The sequence below is a fragment of the Bicyclus anynana genome, chromosome Z (genome assembly GCF_947172395.1).
Source record: "Bicyclus anynana chromosome Z, ilBicAnyn1.1, whole genome shotgun sequence".
Lineage (NCBI taxonomy): Eukaryota > Metazoa > Arthropoda > Insecta > Lepidoptera > Nymphalidae > Bicyclus > Bicyclus anynana.
The window spans coordinates 13,966,584-13,989,908 of record NC_069110.1 but is presented as its reverse complement, the minus strand read 5'-3'; the positions used below and the strand labels follow the sequence as shown (position 1 = coordinate 13,989,908).

At 36.7% G+C, this 23,325-nt stretch overlaps 1 protein-coding gene across 5 annotated transcripts in view; it reads left to right on the top strand.

The window, feature by feature from the left end:
• LOC112047820 (abnormal cell migration protein 10) overlaps positions 1 to 23,325 on the top strand; it is a 131,446-nt gene that overhangs the window by 100,945 nt on the left and 7,176 nt on the right. For 2 of the 5 annotated variants that reach the window (XM_052890565.1, XM_052890566.1), the window contains 11 exons: positions 10,824 to 11,013; positions 13,222 to 13,355; positions 13,976 to 14,065; positions 14,302 to 14,563; positions 16,139 to 16,288; positions 16,942 to 17,130; positions 17,411 to 17,658; positions 18,230 to 18,322; positions 20,906 to 21,018; positions 22,260 to 22,351; positions 22,771 to 22,950. In XM_052890565.1, coding sequence (XP_052746525.1) covers positions 10,824 to 11,013; positions 13,222 to 13,355; positions 13,976 to 14,065; positions 14,302 to 14,563; positions 16,139 to 16,288; positions 16,942 to 17,130; positions 17,411 to 17,658; positions 18,230 to 18,322; positions 20,906 to 21,018; positions 22,260 to 22,351; positions 22,771 to 22,950 — 1,741 coding nt within the window. Of the gene's footprint in view, positions 1 to 4,676; positions 5,284 to 10,823; positions 11,014 to 13,221; positions 13,356 to 13,975; positions 14,066 to 14,301; positions 14,564 to 16,138; positions 16,289 to 16,941; positions 17,131 to 17,410; positions 17,659 to 18,229; positions 18,323 to 20,905; positions 21,019 to 22,259; positions 22,352 to 22,770; positions 22,951 to 23,325 lie in introns of those variants that run through there. The other 3 variants (XM_024085078.2, XM_024085080.2, XM_024085079.2) reach the window with 3 other exon arrangements.

Sequence of the window (23,325 nt, the reverse complement as noted above, 5' to 3'; positions counted from 1 at the left end):
GTTAGCCCACTTCCATCTTAGATTGCATCATCACTTACCATCAAGTGATATTATAGTCAAGGCCTCACTTATAAAGAATAAAAAAAGAACACGTAAACTAACACAGTAATCCACGTCGAGGTCAAGTTTACTATCAAATCTGCAGCGCGTAATAAAATATTCAAATCTCGTGTGAAAAAGTATCGAAATCATATCCATAAGTATGATTTCGAAGCTTTTTTCACTGCCCATATCACAATGCTCCCATTCGCACGAGAGTTTTTTAAACGGACGTTAATAGAGCGTTCAAATACAACAAATGCATCCCAGTATATGTTCACACGACAATGTTTTTAAAACGCGACGCTTTTTTTCATTTTCAATTTTGAGCGTTGAAAATAGACCTTCATTTAACTTCATACTATATTTGAACGTGAATTGAAGCTCTCGTGCGAATGTGGGCTAAGAGCGCTGCAGACTGTGACCGACTGGCTGGCGTAATAGTAGTAATACGAGTACCTACCAATGATGATTTATCACTGTACAAACAGTAAGAATGAGTTCTGGAATGTTTAGTAGGTAAGCACACGCACTTCCCACATGATAAAGTCGTCCACACACAACTAGTGCCTACCTATCAACTTACATTCCTATTATAGGCAAGGCGTTCTAAATTACAGTAGGTATCAGTAATTATCAGGTTCACAGTGGTAAGTAGGTACATCCTACTAAACCTTTAATCACTAATATTAATAATATTGTCCGCGACTTTATCCGCGTGAAAAGTTTTTCACAAATCCCGCAGGAACCATGGATTTTTCCGGGATCAAAAGAAGCCAGTTTGTTAATCCAGGGTAAAATCTATTTCCATTCCAAATTTCAGCCAAATCGCTTCAGTAGCCGCAGCGCAAAGGAGAAACAAATATAAACACTTACACACAGTCACACACACAAACTTTCACAGAATATTAGTGTGTTAACACAATAGTTTAAATTACACGACATAGGAATATTTTTTCTAGCATTGTTGGTGATTTGGTACATATTGTTTTTCATTAATTGATTCAAAAATCGAGTATAATGGGGATGATGACTAGGTTTGAATATATTGTTTTTTATCATACATTCGGTTAAATAAGGTCAATGTTAACTAATGTATCCAAAAAAAGCAAAGATTCTCTGGATATTTGCAAATAAATAAGATTATAAGATTTCAAAATCTGTTAAATTTTTTTTATCGTTATTAGATGAAAATTCATACAGTTTTATATTCCTTATATTAAACGCACAAATAACAAAGATATTAGTGATTTTGTTTCAACGCTCATACAAATCTAACGATCAGCGAGCCAACGACGTCACTAAATTTTTCTATTTTTTTTTTCTCTTCTCTTTTTTGTATCTTATTTGTGTGCAATAAAGAATTAAAATAAATAATAATAATAATAATAATAAATCGTGCCATTTTGTATGGAGCGTTTTTAGGGATCCGCGGCAGCGCCGCAAATCTGACTTTTTAAATCCCTGTAGCTCCGAAAGTAATGATCGCAGATATCCTGTTACTTTTAGAAAATTGTTTTACTATTAGTATACTCTCAATTTATATACAATTAAAAAAAACTGTCATCATCCTTGCCCGTTATCACAGGGAAAGGCTACATATAAGTGGGGAAAAATTTAACAAGCGGTTTTGCTGCAGCTATCTACTTTCCTCATACATGACAGCATGACACATGTAGGGTATGACGTAGATAATGTCTACGTGTCGCACCTACCTACCAAAATTTTGCAATGTAATGTATAATGGGGATGATGACTAGGTTTGAATATATTGATTTTTATGATACATTCGGGTAACTAAGGTCAATGTTAACTAATTTATACATAAAAAGCAAAGATTGACTGGATATTTGCTAAATAAATAAGATTATAAAATTTCAAAATCCACTAAAAATATTTTATTGTAATTAGATGAAAATTTATACAGTTTTAGCTTCCTTACATTAAATGTGACATTTTTTTAATATGTGAACTATAAACATAAACGCAGAAATAACAAAGATATTAGTAATTTTGTTTAAACGCCCATACAAATCTAACGATCATTAATTGCCTATGACGTCATAAGTTCGTACCATTTTGTATGGGGCGTTTTTCAGGGATCCGCGGCAGCGCCGCTGATCTGACCCTTTAAATCCCTGTAGCTCCGAAAGTAATGATCGCAGATACCCTGTTACTTTTACAAAAATTGCTTTACTATTAGCGTACTCTTAATTTATATACAATTTAAAAAACTGTCATCATCCCTATTACGTACATTACCATAATGTACGAGTACATACAAAACGTTGAGATTCTGCATGACACCGGAAAACGGACTCAGTTGAGAAGAATGAAAACCCAAAAAGTGTTGTTACACTAAACTAACTTACTCGTAAGTAAACAGAGTTCGTTTCTATGCGATGAATAACGCCTTTTGACGGCCTCCGTGGTATGCGCAGGACTTACAAGACGGAGGTCCTGGGTTCGATCCCCGGCTGGACTGATTGAGGTTTTCTTAATTGGTCCAGGTCTGGCTGGTGGGAGGCTTTGGCCGTGGCTAGTTACCACCCTACCGACAAAGACGTAACGCCAAGCGATTTAGCGTTCCGGTACGACGTCGTGTAGAAACAGAAAGGGGTGTGGATTTCATTCTCCTCCTAATAAGTTATCCCGCTTCCATCTTAGATTGCATCATCACTTACCATCAGGTGAGTTTGCAACAAAGGGCTAACTTGTAAAGAATAAAAAAAAATATCCGGTATTTTTTTTATTCGGACTCAGTTGAGGAGAATGAAAACCCAAAAAGTGTTGTTACACTAAAACTTACTCGTAGCTAAGTAAACACAGTTAGTCGTATGCGATGAATAACGCAATGCGTAACGGGGCGATTCTTCTGATTTCCACCCTAAATTTTGAAAGTGTCATTTGGGTGCGCCAAACGCGGGGGCGAATGATCCTGCGGCGTGCGGCGCGAGGCGGTGCGGCCAGTGGGGGGGGGCCGCAGCGAGCCGCACGCACACTCGCGTCTCGTCCCAGGGTTCCCAACTTAGGGGTTTTTTCCCCAGATTTAGGGGGTAAATAAATGAGATAAAATAATCTATATATATAAAAATTAATTGCTGTTCGTTAGTCTCGCTAAAACTCGAGAACGGCTTAACGGATTTATCTTATCTTGGTCTTGAAATGTTCGTGGAGGTATAGGGAAGGTTTAAAAGGTGAGAAAATATCAAATAATTTCCGGGAATACCCTAAAAACTGCCCTTTTCTATTTCCCATACAAACGTTTAAGAGTCAAGCGGTAGGGGTAGGGTATGTCAAAACGAAGCTTGACCGGGTCCGCTAGTCCTTAATATTTTGAAATTGATGAATATTTTAATATTTCTTTCTTGACCTAGCGGCTTATGACGACAAATAATACATTATTCTACAACCACTAAGGCAACTAGCGGCAATTTTCATCCAATAAAAAATTATTAAATTTATTCAATGTTGTATGATTTCAAAAAATCTGAATCTTCAGATGAAGACGTAATATTTTGTCTGTATTAAATATAGACTTTTAAAACATATTACAGCATATTATTTCTAAATTATTATGAATTTATATTTTTTATAACCGCCTTAATTATTGAATTGTCCCCAACTTAATAATTAAGGCGGTTTTAGGGGTTTTTGACATAAACTTTAGGGATAAATGTTTTCAAGAGTTGGTAACACTGCCTCGTCCTTATCAAACAAAAGCGCGCACACGTGCAGCGAGTGCCAAACTCAGAACTGCCGAGTGCCCAGCGCGTGTCAACCGCGCCTAGGGTTACCATGTCGGCGAACCTAATAGCCGGACAGACCTGCCAGTTTGGCCGAACATTTGGGTAGAAAGGCCGGACACCCTATAAGGATTTTGTCTCTGTATGAAAAATCAAGCCTTTTTGATTATTATCATTGTTAAATTCTTGTGAAATAATAAATAAAATCGAATGCCAAATCAGCTTCAGTTAAGTACTTTATTATTGATCAGTCAAGTAGTTTTCAGACAAAATTAAATTCTATACTAAAGACACACTCGACGAGTACTGTTTACCAACAAACAAATTAAAAATGAGAGTAAAAATCGCTAGTCATTTCACACGTAATAATAATTATAATTAACATTTTTTTAAATTATTGAAAATAAATTTGATCAATAAGCTTAAAATAATTAGACGTAATTAAATTTTAAGCTTATTAATCATTTATAAAAAAAAATGAAATGACATGCGTTTTCTACCCTCATTTCTAATTTGTTTGTTAGTAAACAGTACTCCTCGAGTATGGCTTTAGTAGAGATACTAAAACATTTATGAACATATTTATATTTATCTTAAATACTAATTTTAGCTAAAAAATGCGAAATGGAAAAAGCCTATCAAAAGCCGGACAAGCCGGACACCGTTTATTTTGGCCGGACACGCAATCAAAAAGCGGACAGTCCGGCTTTATCTGGACGCCTGGAAACGCTAACCGCGTCCCGCTTACGCTTACGCTCCCGCTCACGCTCGCCGCTCGCCCGTCGCCTCTGCCGTACGGCGTGCCGGCATCAAGTCGCCAACTTCCCTCGCGGTTGCCGCACCGTCCCCCCTCTGCTAACCCGTCCCGTCCCTACCGCTTGGCGCTCGTTTTGTAATGCAACTTTACTCTAGTTGAGTTCGAGATTGCGTCCGCTGCATGCGTTTCGTAACGCAAACGCGTCTCCTTTGTTCTGTTAACATTAAAAACTTATTGTGAAAATGAAAGTTTTACAAATATAGTTATCAATTACGTTGTGAATGGGCGAGGTCACCCTCGAGTGTTTGTGCGTTATAATCAAAAACGGAGCGCGCAGACTCCGACTCGACTGGGGCGCTGGAATCAAATAAATCGCGTGTTAACAAACTCAAGATTACGTTGCCAGGGACTGTACGACAGTTTATAAAAGAGTTCCTCAGTGTGCTATGGATACCTATTGACAGATAATGACTTTGGATAGCGGGTTTAAGTAAGGTGCATGCAAAGCCGGCCTTTGCTTGTAGTATATGAGAGTGAGTGGTGGACGGTGAGTCACTGCAGTGCGATGTGAACGGGCGAGGAATGATGGACGTGCAACTGAGTGAACAGACCAAGTGGCATCGTGGAGGCTTCCTCTCCACTCTCAATAGAAGTTTCCGACTGGCCACCAAGTCTAAAAGCTCCAATACTTCCCCTGTAGAAAACAAACCTCCTATACAAAGTCTGGACATGACCACGACGGTATGTAGTCCAGCCAATTTAACAATTAATATACACACAACACAGGTAAACTATTATTGCGGATGGTGAAAGCATGCATTTGACTAGGTACTTCAAAAATCAAAATAATATTAACTAAACTAACCGTACAAAGTTTACCGAGAGCTTAATTTAAAACAGAAACGAACTTTGACACATACCTACTCGTAATTATAACACAATACACACTCAAACCATTTAAATATTTATTTGAATAGTATATCAAAAATACTTATAAACAATAATAAAATATCATTAGATAGACGTGTAGAATATGTAGGCGTTTTATAAATTATGCCGACTTTATGCATAATTAAACAAATACTGACTTCATTGTTTCAAAGACAATGCGTTCCTGTCTCGTGATTTGGGATATTAACTTCTTATAATCGTGATCAATCAATACAAGGAATAAGTACCTACACGTATAATAAAACATTAGTATTCATAATAATTCATGATAACTTGTGAGGGTCATAACGATGCACTGTCTAAAGAACTCCGTTGTTTATGTGTAAGTAACATACGCGCATATATATCTACATAGCTGGACATTACTTCGTTAATTGTATTAATTAACGAAGTTAATATTTTGATTAACAGTTTAACTTTTAACTTAACTTTTAAAAATGTTAACGGACGCGTTAATATGCAGTTAATAAGTCCGTTAATCGTTAATGCAATGCCTGCTGTTTACCGCACGGATCCGCAGCGTATATATATTTATATATCCATACATTGTCAGCCAGTCACATGGCTACTAAACTTAGACGCCCGTATGGCACTTCCGTAGCAACTGCTGAGCTTTAGAGACATATGTATAAATAACCAGCTCAGACCAATTATTGTATAGGACCTGCCTCGCTAGACGTTACTTTTCTGTCAAAGTATAAGATCAACGATCTTATGCGATTATAAAATCTGTCTCTATAGAATCGATGTTAAATAGGTGTAAGCGTGTTCATCGGTTAAAGAGCTCCGTAAAAATACCTTTTTGTGTTATTGAATTGTGTAAAAAACGGGCAAAAACTTCTAGTTTAGTATAAGATATATACCAAATCTAAGCTCGTTTTCCTCAGAAAATGACAATTTTGTTTGTGACTATGAGTGCGATACAGGTCCTTCTATAATTTGTCTGAGATAACCAGGTACTTACACACGAACGGAATCAACGATATTTAAAGGGAAATGCCCATCTCCGGCACTGGCCTAGTAACCACTGAGAAATTTACTTTATCTACAAAAACCTTAATAATTGTACTTAATAAAATAATTACTTTATCAAAAAAAGTTTGCGAAAACAATTTTAGTTCATCCTTAATTTGTCAAGCAAAGATCGTTGCCCGTACAGCCCGAATTTTACTATATTTTTTAAACTTTTTTTTTCGAGATTAACTTGTTTGTTTTTTTTTTTTTGCGAAAACAAAATAACACAAGGTCAAATGTTACTTCGCCACTTTATCGATACATCGGCGAACTTTTTGAGCAAGAAGAGTGATAAAAAGGATTTTCTTCAAAAAAACTTACTTTTATTAAGCCAATTATGTAAACAGACCTTTATGTATACATCATATTATCATTCTCCTTTATTTTGTTAACTTTCGACTTACAACATAGTAAGGAATACTGTATTGCCTATTGGTAATTATTGAAATGAAAATACAAAAAATAAAAAAATCTAATTGAAGTCATAACAAACACGACTACTGAGCCAATTAGATACCTACTGAAGCTATTACAATTTGAATGTTAAAGAAAATATTCTAATATTGAATAACTAAGAGAAAAATAAAATATTAAGTAGGTATGTACCTACCGTATCGTACAAAGTTGACTTTTTAAAAACATATACTCGAATTAATAACCTCCTCCTTTTTTGAAGTCGTTTAAAATGGGGGGCAGTTATGCGAAGATAAATATACTGGATTCATCAAACACAACATTGTCTATTTTCAATAGATTATATGTTTTGAAATAAAAATAAATAACAAGATGGGTAATTTTATATGATCCAGCACAAATATTGCAACACTGAATAGGTTCCACCATTCATAAAATATGTATTAATATTTTTCAAGTTTCAAATCTGCGTCCAATTAATAGCCTTATCCCTTTTTTGATTTTTCCAATCCAATATACTTACCGAAGTAGGTACCTACTGAAGGTTCGTTAGGTGTATATAGTCTATAGAGACACGCAATATGGATTATAATTAGTTATTTAACTTGCATAGCTATTAAACCACTAGTTTTTTTTGTGTTGACTAAATACGGTATTTACCAACTATTTGGTATTTACCTAATTAGTTATCCGTGGGAAAAGCTCGTAAAAATAATAGAAGTATTTATTATATTTCTAATTAGTCTGGGATGACATCTCTGGGATTTAGGATTAGCTCAAATTGTATAAATAATAGTAAAAAATAAAACCCTATTTTCTCAAAATTTCGAATGTTAGGACTTAGGAGATTATCCACCGAACGTAAGTCTGTCTGTCTATTACCTTTTCATAAATGAGATAGGTAAATGTCGTCATGGAAATAATTACTGGCTACTTTTGTCGCAAATATTTCAACCTAAAAAATTTAAATAAGATGTGAAAAGTTATATGGAGCGTCTTAATATAACAAGTTTTAATCACGAAACTGTATTTCTAAACAATTAAATATGTATTTTGTCATGTATTCCAAGAATGTTGAAAATTTTCCCGCCTAAGAATGAAAAAAATCATGAAAATATAAAAATTGCATCTTTAAGGGGTTTGTACTTAAGTAAGAGTTGTGAAAGTCATGATAGCCCAGTGGATATGACCGCTGCCTTCAATTTCAGATTTGCTGCGGGTTCGAATCCAGTCCGGGGAAAGCACCTCCAACTTTTCAGTTGTGTGCATTTTAAGAAGTTAATTATCACGTGGCTCATAACGGTGAAAGAAAACATCGTAAGAAAACCTGCATACCAGAGAATTTCCTTAATTCTCTGCGTGTTTGAAGTCTGCCAATCCATTGGGCCAGCGTGGTGGACTAAGGCCTAACCGCTCTCATTCTGACACTCGAACTCAGCAGTGAGCCGATAGGGTTGATAATATGTAAGAGTTATGATCTATTTAAAGGTTGAATTTATCAAAAAAAAATATATTGTTCAATACAAATAGGGCACCAAAACACAAAAAGATATTACGAGTAAGAAATACTTATTGCACTGTATTTGGATTATATTATTTGGATCTAGTGGACGCTTTTGGTACTGATTTCACGGTTAGTTTTGGTGTCCGCTACATAGTAAAATATAGGTAAGTCGTACTCGTAAGTATAAAATACTTAAGTAGGTACACGTCTTTAGGGATTGATAGGTAATAATAAAATATCATCATCATCATCATCATCATCATATCAGCCGATGGACGTCCACTGCAGGACATAGGCCTTTTGTAGGGACTTCCAAACATCACGATACTGAGCCGCCTGCATCCAGCAAATCCCTGCGACTCGCTTGATGTCGTCAGTCCACCTGGTGGGGGGTCGGCCAACACTGCGCTTACTAGTGCGGGGTCGCCATTCCAGCACTTTGGGACCCCAACGTCCATCGGCTCTTCGAACTATGTGCCCCGCCCATTGTCACTTCAGCTTCGCAACTCGTTGAGCTATGTCGGTGACTTTGGTTCATCTGCGGATCTCTTCATTTCTGATTCGATCACGCAGAGATACTCCTAACATAGCTCGTTCCATCGCCCGCTGTGTGACTCTGAGCCTTCTTATGAGGCCCATAGTTAGCGACCAAGTCTCGGAACCATAGGTAATAAAATATAAAACATTCCATTGTAGGTTTCTATTTTCTCGTGGGAATCAAGCACATTATTTAAATAATATCATGTTTTATTACATCAACTAATATTGCCGCTTGAATCGCATCGTAGGTATTCATAGTTGCCATATTGGATTGCACGTTATGTCAGCTACTGACGATCAAGTAAGCTTACATGCCTGGAGGGCTTTTTTATTATATTTTTACTTATTATTCTACAAAATACATATTTAAATTAAGCCTAACCATGATGCAATACAAACAACAGTCCACAGTTGGTTTTATTGTGCACTGGTTATTAATACTTATACAATATAAAAAAAATAACTAACAAAAAAAAGAAAAGAAAAAAGAACGATCATTAGCGGGTAGTAAAATAAACATCATAATTAGCCCTTGACTACAATCTCACCTGATGGTAAGTGATGATGTAATCTAAGATGGAAGCGGACTAACTTGTTAGGGGTAGGATGAAAATCCACAATCCGGTTCTACACGACATCGTACCGGAACGCTAAATCGCTTGGCGGTAAGTGTACCGCTGCGCCGACGCTACACAGGCATTATTACATAGTAGCTGACGCCGCGCGGTTTCACGCGCGTGGTTCCCGTTCCCGTAGGAATACGGGGATAATATATAGCATATAGCCTTCCTCGATAAACGGGCTATTTAACACTGAAAGAATTTTTCAAAATGGACCAGTAGTTCCTGAGATTAGCGCGTTCAATCAAACAAACAAACTCTTCAACTTTATAATATTAGTATAAATTATGTAACACTACTTCGTACGCGTGGTACTCAGTTTTCACAAATCGCACGGGAACCACGCTTTTAACCGGGATAAAAAGTAGCCTTTAATATCTTAATCTAGAGTGAAATCTATTTCTATTAAAAATATCAACCAAATCGGTTTGCAAGCCGCAGCGTAAAGGAGGAACAATCATACTTACACACACACATAAACTTTCGCCTTTATAATAATAGTGTGGCTAGCGAACGCCCGTTAATTCGTACGCGTGAAATTTAGTTTTTCACAAATTCCGCAGGAACCATGGATTTTTCCGGGATAAAAAGTGGCCTTTATGTTGCATATTGAACTCCTCTATCTACCAGTGAAGATCCCGTTAAAATGGGTTTAGCCGTTCCAGAAATTAGCCCGAACAAACACACAGACGCACAGACAAAAATTTGCAAAAATATCGATTGTGTTATAATACTGCATGTAAAAATATATTCACTTGAGAAAACACAGTTATCTTGAAGGACTCTTCAATTTAATTTATAAGGATCGACGTTTTTAATTGGGATATAACAAAATACTCATATTAATTACTGAAGATTAATATTTTTCAATTTTAACAAACGTTCAGCTTGTTCGATTAGGAGCTTTATCAAAGCTTAAGGTAAATTATCGCTTGCGTTTCTATAGGTTATTAACCTTTTAATCATTTTCCTAAGAAACTTTAAAGAAATAAATTGAAATTTCTTTTTTATTGGAAATTTTTTGGCGGCCTCATTCCGGTGCTCAGGGTTACTTTCTGATATAATAACAGCCTTCTAAGAGTTATTCAAGTTTGTTAATTTCACAGGTTATTTTTTTCACAGGGCTTGTACTCGTATATAGTAGTAGTATAACTGTTACTTAAAAACAAACTCATATACTCGTATGATCATAATATGGATGAGAATGTTGTTAAATATGTTATTTTATCTTGTTGCAGGGTCTAAATACGACAATTGAGACGCCAACAGCATTGCGGCCGTTAGAAATTGTAGCTCCCAGAATAGATACATACAGATTCTCAATGGCTAACTTAGAGGAAACGCAAGACGCCGACTTGGACGCCATACTTGGGGAACTATGCGCGCTCGATTCCGAATATGACGAGGAAATATCTAGAGTATCTACAGGTACTTGTTTATATTATATTACTTTTTTTTTTTTATTCTGTACAAGTTAGCCCTTGACTACAATCTCACCTGATGGTAAGTGATGATGTAATCTAAGATGGAAGCGGACTAACTTGTTAGGAGGAGGATGAAAATCCACACTCCTTTCGGTTTCTACGACATCGTACCGGAACGCTAAATTTTTTGGCGGTACGTCTTTGTCGATAGGGTGGTAACTAGCCACGGCCGAAGCCTCCCACCAGCTAGACCTGGAACAATTAAGAAAACCTTAATCGGCCCAGCCGGGGATCGAACCAAGGAAAACTACTTGCGGACTTAATAATATAACAATATATATACGGGTGGATTTAAGGTCTTTTGACCTTGCGATCTCCCAAAGTCTCCATGGCATTTGCCTACCGAAGCTACATATGGTACGAGTAGTATGGACATGGACTGACATGTAAAATACAACCATTATACATAATTCGGAAAAAAACATACATACAGCCGAACGTAAAACCTCCTCCTTTTTGGAAGTCGGTTAAAAAAACGTTGTCTGGAATTTAGTGATGTACCTACGACGCGTAAACCGATATAATGCACGCCATTGACGATCAATTATTCTTTCGTTTCTGCAGCACCCACGACTATAACTGATCGAAGAATAATGGTCGCTGCGTGCATGACGGCTAGACTTATGAAACGTATGACTTTTTCAAAAGAGCAACTGTTGAGTTTCTTGCCGGTATCTTCTCAGCAGAACCTGCCTTCCGAACCGGTGGTAGAATCTTTACAAATAGCCAACTGACGTGTCAAAAGTGCTTGTAAACTGAGCCTACTTGTAATAAATGAATTTTGAATTTTGTCTTCGCAGCCGTTTGCGCTGCAGAAACGTGAGAATAATTGACCGGCTGAATTGGCTGACTTCAGGTTTTGATGATTAATGTATATACATATATACAGTACTATATTTTTATAGTATTTATTCATCGATTTTAAGAATATTTACTTTACATTTCCACTATAATATTTACGTAATATTTCTTATTTCTGTCAAAAACCGCTACTAGGTACTCTTATTGTACAATTTGCGAGATTCGTGTAAATTCACGTAATAACACCTAAAAAGGTTTACGAAGTAGTATTTTTAGAAGAGATACTTTGAAATTAATTTTGCGCAGTGATAACAATTTACGAAAACACTCATGGAGTCGTGCCAAGAATGTTGTTTGCATTTCCGGAGATGTACATCATAATCAAACATCCAGTATCAAACTAAAAGTATACATATGTACCTTAATATGGGCTATTTAGAATTCTCCAACCCGATAAAGCTAATGTGATATAGACAGATTATAAAATGTAAATCCATCAGACGTCGGTATTTTTCATTCATCATCATCATTATCAGCTCATGGACGTCATCTCTGCATATCTTCTTTTATAATTATTCTTTTTAAAAAAGTATATTTGCCATATTTTTAAACATGACCAATATTCCCATTCCCCTCTAACTAGTCGGAAAAAACTGTATTACGAGTGGGTACGACAATAGACCAACGGCGTGAGGATCGAACCACCACCCCTCGGTGATGAATCCGACCGCTCTTACCGTTGAGTTATTGAGAGCCAACATTACTTATTGGTGATAAGTAAAATCACACACGTAAACTGAGAGTTCTTATTTTATAAATAGATACGAAAATAACAACAATGGCTATTCAAAGTGAACATGTTGTGGTTGATTAAACGAATTGATAATGAGGGACGAATATCTTAGCATTGTAGCGCGTGGTAGAGAGAAAAACACCAAGCAAAGTCCAGGACTTGTGACTACTGGATGTAGGGTTAAGGAATTCCTTGAAGATCGATCAACTCCCACTTCTCTGTTCGTGTTGTTCTCCCTATACCTGTACCTAACCAAATTTGGTAAGATCTTATTAAGAGATACTCGTTCTAATATAGAACTAGCTGCACTTCTAGAAAGGACAAGGTTTTTAAGCAAGTTCTAGAGAGATTTTGCTGGTAATCCTCTTGCACCTACTTCTACGGCGTATAGACTAACTACATAGCCATTTTTAGTTAGTTCATTTGTTAGGTCATAATATTTATTCACTTTTAAACTGTGGTCCTTCAGAATGTAAGTCTCCCACGGCACAGTAAGCTCTACAAGTACTATTCGCTTTGTTTGTTGTTTAGTTTAATATGTTTCTATGAACTTTCTAGATTATTCTTCACAATCCAAAGAGAGAGGGGACAACGAGGCTCCACCGCGACAGGAACGCAAAGAATGCAGCGATGGCGCCTCCAGTGTGGCGCGAACGGACTCTCCTGACAATGATTCCGCTTTTAGTGATACAGTAAGCAACCTTTTTAACCGACTTCTTCATAGTAACCTATCTATACTATACTTAAACTTAACTTAAAACTACCTGTCAAATTTCAACTTTGTCAAGTGGTGAAAACCCTGTCACTTACCACTCCACAGCGGGGCTAAACTAGCATTTCAGCCTCTAGGAGCTAAAGTAATTTTGATTTATAAATTTTTGTCTGTTACGAGTTCTAACCGGAAAATGAAAACGAAGAAGGTTTAATGCGTAAATAGCTTAATCATACCAAAATATTGACCTCTATGAAACGAAGGAGGTTTTATTCGTAAATAGAATCATCTTATGTGGGTACGAGTACATAATATGTAAGGCCCAGATTGTTTGATAAAAATTTGAAATTGGAACGAAATGCAGCGTTCTTGTCTGTAAAATACGTTTATTTTTGTTTTTTTTTTTTGTTGAGTTGCCAACTGCGTTTGCAAAAAGAATTTTAGCATTGAATATTGTAATGATTTTTTTTTATTTTCTCGCAATCGTAGTGAAAAAGACCCATTATAAACTCGGTTTCTATTTAGCGGCCTAAAAATACCTCGTGTATACTGGGTCTTTTTAACTCCTTGTATAACAATCTACTATTTTACATTTTACAGGTATCAATGCTATCGAGCGAGTCGTCTGCTTCCAGTAGCGCTAGCTCTAAGTGTAAAGCAATGAAATTAACTTTACTTCCAAATCAGAAGGTAAATAAAAATTAAATATTTAATATTTAATCGAGTTAATTCATTCCTACAAATTATTTGCATTTTTTTTAAATGATGTAGAAAAAATAAACATGTATAATATTTTTTATTAAATTGCTTATCAAAACATAACTGTAATAAGATCGAAGGCCTTATATTATATGTTTCAATACGAAATTTTACAACAGTTCAAAAATTACTTTTTTTTTATTATTATTTTGCTTTTTAATTTTTAGTTCTTAGACCATAAAATACGTTCACAGGATGAGGTTTTTCAACAGAAGGCGGACAAAATTAAGTTAGCGCTGGAGCGTATGAGAGAGGCCAACATAAAGAAACTGTTCATCAAAGCCTTCTCTACGGACGGCTCCTCGAAAAGCTTATTAGTTGATGAAAAAATGACATGCGGCTACGTCACAAGGTTGCTCGCAGATAAAAACCATGTCACAATGGAGCCAAAGTGGGCTATAGTAGAACACCTGCCTGATTTGCATATGGGTAATTAATTATTTAACTCGTACTTTCAGCTGTATCCGAAAACTCGTTTTTTGTGTCATTTTGTGCTTCGACAGTAAAAGGTTTATACAAACATTTTAAAGAAATACTTGCATTGATATACGATAGATAGCACGCATGTATTTATTTACCTTAAACACAACACCATTGATTTTTATTAAATATCACGTGTCTCAATCGGTGAAGGAAAACATCGTGAGGAAACCTACATACCAGAGAATTTTCTTAATTCTCTGCGTGTGTGAAGTCTGCCAATCCGCATTGGGCCAGCGTGGTGGACTATTGGCCTAACCCCTCTCATTCTGAGAGGAGACTCGAGCTCAGCAGTGAGCTGAATATGGGTTGATGACGACGAAACACAACACCTGCTGGCTTATTCACTAACATTGACTCACTGTAGTGGATATACACGAAAATTACCAACTGGCTATAGTTAAATAAATAATATACATATACTTAAACAATACACATCACTATCTAGCCCCAAAGTAAGCATACAGAGTAGCTTGTGTTATGGGTACTAAGATAGTTGATATTATAATATTTATATACATTTATATACTACATATAAATACTTATATAATGTATAAATACACACAGACACTGGAAAACACCCATGCTCATCACACAAATATTTTTCCAGTTGTGGGAATCGAACCCACGACCCACAGAAAGCAGGGTCACTACCCACTGCGCCACGCGGCCGTCAGTTAGTGATTCTTAAGTCGCGTGATAAAGTATTCAATATGAATCAATTGCTAATTGATCAAAACTACTTACCGGTGTTTTACATTGTTATTTTCGGTAACAATTAAATTTAAAGAATATGAAAAACTAGCGAACCCGGTCAAGCTTCGCTTTGACTTATGTACGCTTCTTCCTTACCTACCCTACCCTACCCATATCCTACTTCTACCCTACAAAAGCTCCATACAAACTTCTACCCCCCATTCTAGGGAAGTGAAGGGTTACAAAGAGACAAAATGTAGCCTGTGTCTGTGCCTCCATCTGTCTACCAATCTCCACTTAAAAAATCACGTCAATTCGACGCTCCGTTTTGCCGTGAAAGACGGACAAACAAACAGACAGACAGACACAAACACTTTCACATTTATAATATTAAAGTATGGATTGTTATTGATTTGATGTTAATTATATTAGGTAGCTAACAGAGCAAAGTTAGTGAACAGGCCAGCTGGTGTGCATATGATATATGGTATAAGACAGCCAAGTAAGAAATTGACAGGAGGATCTACCCCAATAGTGTAGTTAGTTAGTTATAATTAAGGGCAAATTATTACTTTAAATAGTTATAGGTATCAGCGGCGAAGAGTTCACGCAAGCCGATTCCCACCGGGTTACCTTTAAAAATCCATTGTTATTCATTGTTGTACTGTATCTAGATATATCGGAGTTTGTATAACGCTGTATGAATTTCGTTTTCTTTGGGACGGCTTACCTTTATCTAAATTTTATTCTTCGCCACTGATAGGTATATATATTTATCTTAATACTGCTCATTAAAGATTATTTTTTAATGATTAATATTCCTTCTAGAACGGGTGTATGAAGACCACGAGATGCTAGTCGATAATCTAATGCTGTGGACGCGGGAGTCCAAAAATAGAATCCTATTTGCCGAAAGACCAGACAAAATATCACTTTTCCAAAACCCTGAAAAGTTCCTGCTTACTGAGGATGACAGGGGTATGTAGTTTTTGATATTACCAATATATCTTTAAGCCATTAAATTAAAAAAAAAAAAAAAATTTTGCCTACTCCTGGAAGAACCTGTCTTCCATAACGATGATAGAGTTAAAATGGTTAAAGTTGGCGCTGGCGTGCTTGTGAAACAAGCCTTCTTGAAATAAAAGAAATTTAAAATACTTATAGAAATTAGAGCACTTCTTTTTCACTAATTTAGTCTTTAGAAACGAACACTTCAAATGAAAAAAAACCAGAGTGGCTTAATTTCTGTTTTTCATTCATCAAAAACATTATCAGTCCACTGCTGAAATTAGGTCTGTTCCAAAAAACACGATTTTAGGGACCTGCATCCAGCGACTACGTGCAGTTCGCTTCATCTCTGCGGTATCTAATCAGAAATACCTAGAGATTGAGAGGAGATCCGCAAAAACCAGCGTTGACAAAGCTCAACCAGTCGCTAAGCTGATATCTGTATTTAATTTTATTTTTACTGTCGGAGAGGAAAGAAGCCCTCCGTGCAAGTACTAAAAACAACTAAAAACTAAAAACAACAACAATAACAACAACAACAACAACAACAACCCTGTATTCCGTGGTCAGCGGAACCGCCTGGCATTACATCGCGCTTAATAAAAATTGTTTTATTTTTGTAGGTTGGTCTAGTGAACACGACGAACATTCGCGTCAAGTGTTAATAGAAGAATTCTTCGGACATAGTAGCGCCACGTCAGTTGCCCCATCCGTATCGGGACACCCTGTGCCACCAATGGAAGGCCCTCTCTATCTAAAAAGTGACGCCAAAAAGGGATGGAAAAAGTACTATTTCGTCTTAAGACCATCCGGTTAGTAAAATATGTGGTTTACCACATACTATTACATTTATATATATTTTATGGCCCATCTAAAATAACAAAATAAATAAAAACATATTTAAATAATCTCATTTTGTTAATTGAGCCATAAAATATGATAAAAAAAAGCAAAATGCTACGCGAATTGTGTGGCCACACTTTACATAATACGCGTATTTATGGTTATTTTAATGCTGTTGCGATTTGTTTTTTTTAAACTATAATTTCTCATTTGTCTGTTTAATTATGGTCTATTTACATTGTCTATTAGGACTGTACTATTTACCGAAAGACAAAGTGAAGACGTTGAAGGAACTCGTCTGTTTGGCTACATTCGACAACAACGAAGTGTATTTAGGAGTGAATTGGAAGAAGAAGTACAAGTCGCCAACAGACTACTGTTTCGCTATCAAACATCCAAGACTACAGCAGCCGAAGAGTGTGAAGTTCATAAAGTTTCTGTGCGCAGACGACCAGAGAACGTTGGAGAGGTGGATCACTGCCATGCGAATAGCTAAGGTTTGTTTTTCATTTCATTCCAATTGATTGAGAGAGCCCGCAATATACTTAAACAATACATGAGCCGTGATATAACCCAGTGGATATGACATCTGCCTCCGATTCCGGAAGGTGTGGGTTCGAATCCAGTCCGGGGCATGCCCCTCCAACCTTTCATTTTAAGAAATTAAATATCACGTTTCTCAAATGGTGACGGAAAAAACATCGTAAAGAAACCTGCATACCTGTGAATTTCTAAATTCTCTATGTGTGTGAAGTCTGTCAATCCGCATTGTACCAGCGTGGTCGACTATTGGCCTAACCCCTCTCATTCTGAGAGGAGACTCGTGATCAGCAGTGAGCCGAATATGGGTTGATAATGATGATGATGATACACAGAGGCGTTTCTAACTCACCTTAGCGTGCTGAGCACTGTTAAAATTGAGCTAGAGCTAATAATTAGGGCTAGGGTAGGGGTAGGAATAGGGTAGTATAGAGTAAGGGTAGGGAAGAAGTGCGCATAAGTCAAAGCAAAGCTTGACTGGGTCCGCTAGTACTGTATAATATACTTATTTCAAATTTTCCTTTACAGCATGGCAGGCAATTGCTGGAAAACTATCGATCACTTGTGGAAGAATTGACACAAGAAGACTTGGATCATTTGGCTCACGCCCGATCTTGTTCTGTAAGCATGTTTTTTAGATCATACTAGTTGTGTCCCGCGGTTTCATTCACATTGACCACTTTCAGATGGAATACCGGTAGGAAAAGTAAAGGTAGCATTCGGTTCATGGCGACTGTGACTGGGTCGTATGACCCACTGCTCCACGCCCGCCGATCGCGCGACCCGGTCTCGGGATTAGTATAGTGTTCTATATATATTCATACTAAGCAGTGGGTCATACGACCTGGTCGCGGTCGCAGGTCGTGGTCGCGGGTCGCCAAGAACCAAGTGCTACCTTAACCCATGCGCTATTCTATACTAAAATCTATAAAATTTCGTAAACAAGTTGCGAGCAATACAGTAAAAAAACATAAAATCAGCCTCATACTACTCCTGAATACTCTTTCTGGATGAATAGATACCAGCGGCGAAGAGTTCATGCAAGCCGATTCCCGCCGGTTTACCTTTAAAATCCTTGCATACTTATTCTTTGATGTACTGTATCTAGATAATAATGAGAAACCTGAGTTTGTATCACGCTCTATGAAATTTCTTTTCTTTGGGAGGGCTTACCTTCATCGAAATTCCATTATTCGCCACTGATAGATAGATACCTACCTTTACCGAGGAATTGAAAAAGATAACATACACCAAATGAGTTTTAACTTATCGCCTAAACTACTAAACCGATTCGTGGTAACTGCTAAATGCTGATCTCTGTCTAACATAGGTACCTAATAACTGTTCGAAATACAAATAATATACACTAGTAGTTAATAATAATAAAATAGTGTGTATTGTTATTGTTTAAGACGTTAAGCCGTTTAACAGCGAAATCTCTGAATAGATAAAGAGAAGAAGAAAGAAGAAGAAAGAAACTTTAAAACTAAAGTCGTTAAGCTTATTAAATTCTTATATTCTTCAATTTTTTGTACCTAGCAAAATTATCATCTCGCTTGTATTATTTGGTAAATAAATCAGTATTGTAATAAGCTGCACTAACATGAAATATACATTTATGAATAACATGGCCTACCAAGTGGTTGAATATTATAAATTTTTTTGACGGCCTCCGTGGCGCAGTGGTATGCGCGGTGGATTTACAAAACGGAGGTCCTGGGTTCGATCCCCGGCTGGGCAGATTAAGATTCTCTTAATTTGTCCAGGTCTGGCTTGTGGGAGGCTTCGGCCGTGGCTAGTTACCACCCTACCGGCAAAGACGTACCGCTAAACGATTTAGCGTTCCGGTACGATGCCGTGTAGAAACCGAAAGGGGTGAGGATTTTCATCCTCCTCCTAACAAGTTAGCCCGCTTCCATCTTAGACTGCATCATCACTTACCATCAGGTGAGATTGTAGTCAAGGGCTAACTTGTAAAGAATAAAAAAAAATTAACTAAGCATGAGTCCATTATTTACAATTTATTTAAAAGTACGATATAAAGGCTTCAAACTAATAAGGAACTAATGCAATCATAGGTGTGGCACCATATATAGTCACTAGCAGACGCCGCGCGGTTTTACTCGCGTTGTTTCCGTTCCCATGGGAATACGGGGATAAAATATAGCCTATAGCACTCGGGAACAGTGTAGCTTCCCAACGCTGAAAGAATTTTTCCAATCGGTTCAGTAGTTCAGTAGCAAACAAACAAACAATCAATGAAATGTTTACTCTTTATAACATTATTATAGATTATAAAGATACCATACAGTGCTTATTTAAAATTTGCTAAAAGGATTAACTTTTAGCGTTTCCTGTTCTGTGTTAAAATCACATTGGAAAATTTGTTAAATAAATTCTGAAGAACAGAACAGATAAATAAATAGCCAATCCTAACAAAAATGTTTCTAGCTTAATGGGTGATTTTTTATAAAGATAATCGCTCATTAATCCGCAAAGCACCGGCGCGGCGTAAATTATACCTATTCCACATTTTCCTGATTGATAAAATTCTTCCAAATTTTTCAAAATAATATAAACAATGATATTATTATTATTATTATTATAGCTTTATTTCCACTTAACAGTTTTACAATACATAATATGTTAATAATAAATTTTAAAGTATTTCTGTAGTTCATGTTCACCCTTACCCTTCATCAAACAATGATATTCGTCGTCATCAACCCATATTCGGCTCACTGCTGAGCTCGAGTCTCCTCTCAGAATGAGAGGGGTTAGGCCAATAGTCCACCACGCTGGCCCAATGCGGATTGGCAGACTTCACACACGCAGAGAATGAAGATAATTCTCTGGTATGCAGGTTTCCTCACGATGTTTTCCTTCACCGATTGAGACACGTGATATTTAATTTCTTAAAATGCACACAACTGAAAAGTTGGAGGTGCATGCCCGGGACCGGATTCGAACCCACACCCTCCGGAATCGGAGGCAGAGGTCATATCCACTAGGCTATCACTGATATCCACTAGGCTATCACTGAACAATGATATTAAATAGTGATAATTTTTCCAAATTATATAAAACATGATATCATTGTTTTATATAATAATAAACAGTGATATAAAACAGATTAGATGTCACATTAATTATATTTGTAGCATTTCAATTCAAGAAAGTATATAATAATTTATATCTTTTCAGATAACTTCAATTCCTACAAAAACAAATGGCACGGTGCCAGGAGGGGTCAATATACCCACGCAGTCTACTTCGAGCAATGTCAGTGTTGCCAACTCCGATATCAGCAGTGGAAGGTTGGTATTATCGCATTCACGCCTAATATTTACATTAAATGACGTTTATACAGGGTGCTCGGGAGTATTTACCATAACTCTAGGGTTATGTTTGAATTAAAAATGCCCTAAGGAAGAAGTTATGGGAAATCTCCGCAACAACCTGTATATTTTAAATCTCGCCTGACCATCATTTATGTATGTATGTATTTTAGCGTTTGCTTATATATAAAATTGCTCTGCTAAATGACAGGTAACATGCTTTTAGTTTTTAAATATTATTTAAATACTACAAATGAAAAAAAAAAATGTTTTTTTATTCTGTTAAAACGTTTTTGCTTATAAGTCACAATGCAAGCGAATGACAAGCGAATATTGACGCGACTGATGTTTATTAATTGTGCTAATTGAAATGCATGTTTACTGATTAGCAAAAGCGAATGTTTTGAAATGCGTAATATCTTAGGGAATGTGTCCTGAATGGCAAATAAAAAGTAGATATTTTAAGTTTAAATTATTGTTTCATTGATTTTGATCAAAAAAATATTATTTTCTGTTATGAATATTGTACTTCATATGGTGTTATTATATAGGAAGAATGATAAGCATGCGTAAATATATAAATAGAAGCGGAGTTGTTAAAAAATTAAATGTATATGTAACAAATAAATTTAATTTTTATAAGTCCGCTTTACATGTTTGTCGAAAATAGCTCTGCGTATTTATTATAAATCTTGAACATACCGATTCCCTTGTACTTAAAAAATTCTCACGATATAATGGAGAGTGGATAATATTCATTGTTGTTTATACAGGGTGCTCGGGAGTATTTCCCAGAACTTGAAGGTGTTGACAAGTCCACTTGTAGGAGCCGAACTGCATAACTAATATTTTTAACTAAAAATTTTTTTTTATGTTTCATACAAAGTAATTCAAATTATTCCGACTATCTGCAACAAACGCCTTTATCTATCCATTTTAAAATACGTAAAACTATGTTACGACATAATTATAAGGATGCATTTTAAGATCTAATTACAAAATATACCTAATAATAATAATAATTAATAATAATTTTAGAACACATGTTCCTTGAAAGTTTTTAATTAATTTTCGGTAAAAATGTATTTTAAAAAAACTAAAACTAACACTTTCGTAACCCCAGAGTTATGGGGAATACTCCCGAGCAGCCTGTATGTTAATTACATAAATGCGTTTTAAATAAATAATAATAATTAATGAAGTTATGATTGTGCCAATAGACACTCCCGTGCTTCATCGTCGAGCTCAAGCGGTTGTCTCTCCGATGGCGGAACTGCGTCAGAAAGCGCATTTGATTGCGAGTTTCCTATGGGTTAGTAGCTTAACAAAACTATTTTAATCATGACTAGTCGGAGGTCCTGGATTCGATTTAGGTTTTCCTTAATGGTACAGGTCTGGCTGGTGGGAGGCTTTGGCCGTGGCTAGTTACCACCCTATCGGCAAAGACGTACCGCCAAGCGATTTAGCGTTTCGGTACCGATAAGGAGTGTGTAATTTCAACCTCCTACTAACAAGTTAGCCCGCTTTTATCTTAAATTGCATCATCACTTACCGTCTTAACTAACTAGCAAAGAATAAATAAAAACGTAGAGTCAAAAATTATAGATTGGTCTTCAAACTGTTAACGACAGTAAAATGTCTACATTACATTAGGTACATTCTATAATCAATATGAATAGATTCTGATTGATTAACTTTTCAAGTAACATGACGTACTTTTTTTACATTTAGGCACAATAAAACGGAAACCTTCAATGAAACCAAATATTCCTCTAACTTGGATGACACGACAATTAAAAGAAATGGTCGAGAACGAGGGTGATACGGATCCCGGCGACTCCGGCACGCTTACGAGGCGATCACGACCACGAGACGATTCTACTCTCAAACGTCACCACTCGACGACTACAGGTAATGTGACATTCGATTACAGTCTTAGAGCGGGAGCGCACGAGCGGTGCGACGCCGCAATGTTAGACAGTCTGTTAATAAAGTAATGTTGTGACATATAAACATCTGAGCGGTGCCGCTCCGACGTCGCAACGCATTCACCCCTGTGGCATGTCGCACGATGCGCTCCGGTGCCGCACCGGACTTGCAAGCACCGAGACGAGGCGGGAGGGGTGAATGCGTCGCGACGTCAGAGCGGCACCGCTCAGATGTTTATACGTTACAACTTCACAAGGGTTTACAAACTGTCCAACGCTGCTACGACGCACCGCTCTCGTGTGCTCGATGATATGGTGAAGCCTTTGCGATGCGGCGCCGCAACTCACCGTGTGCCCT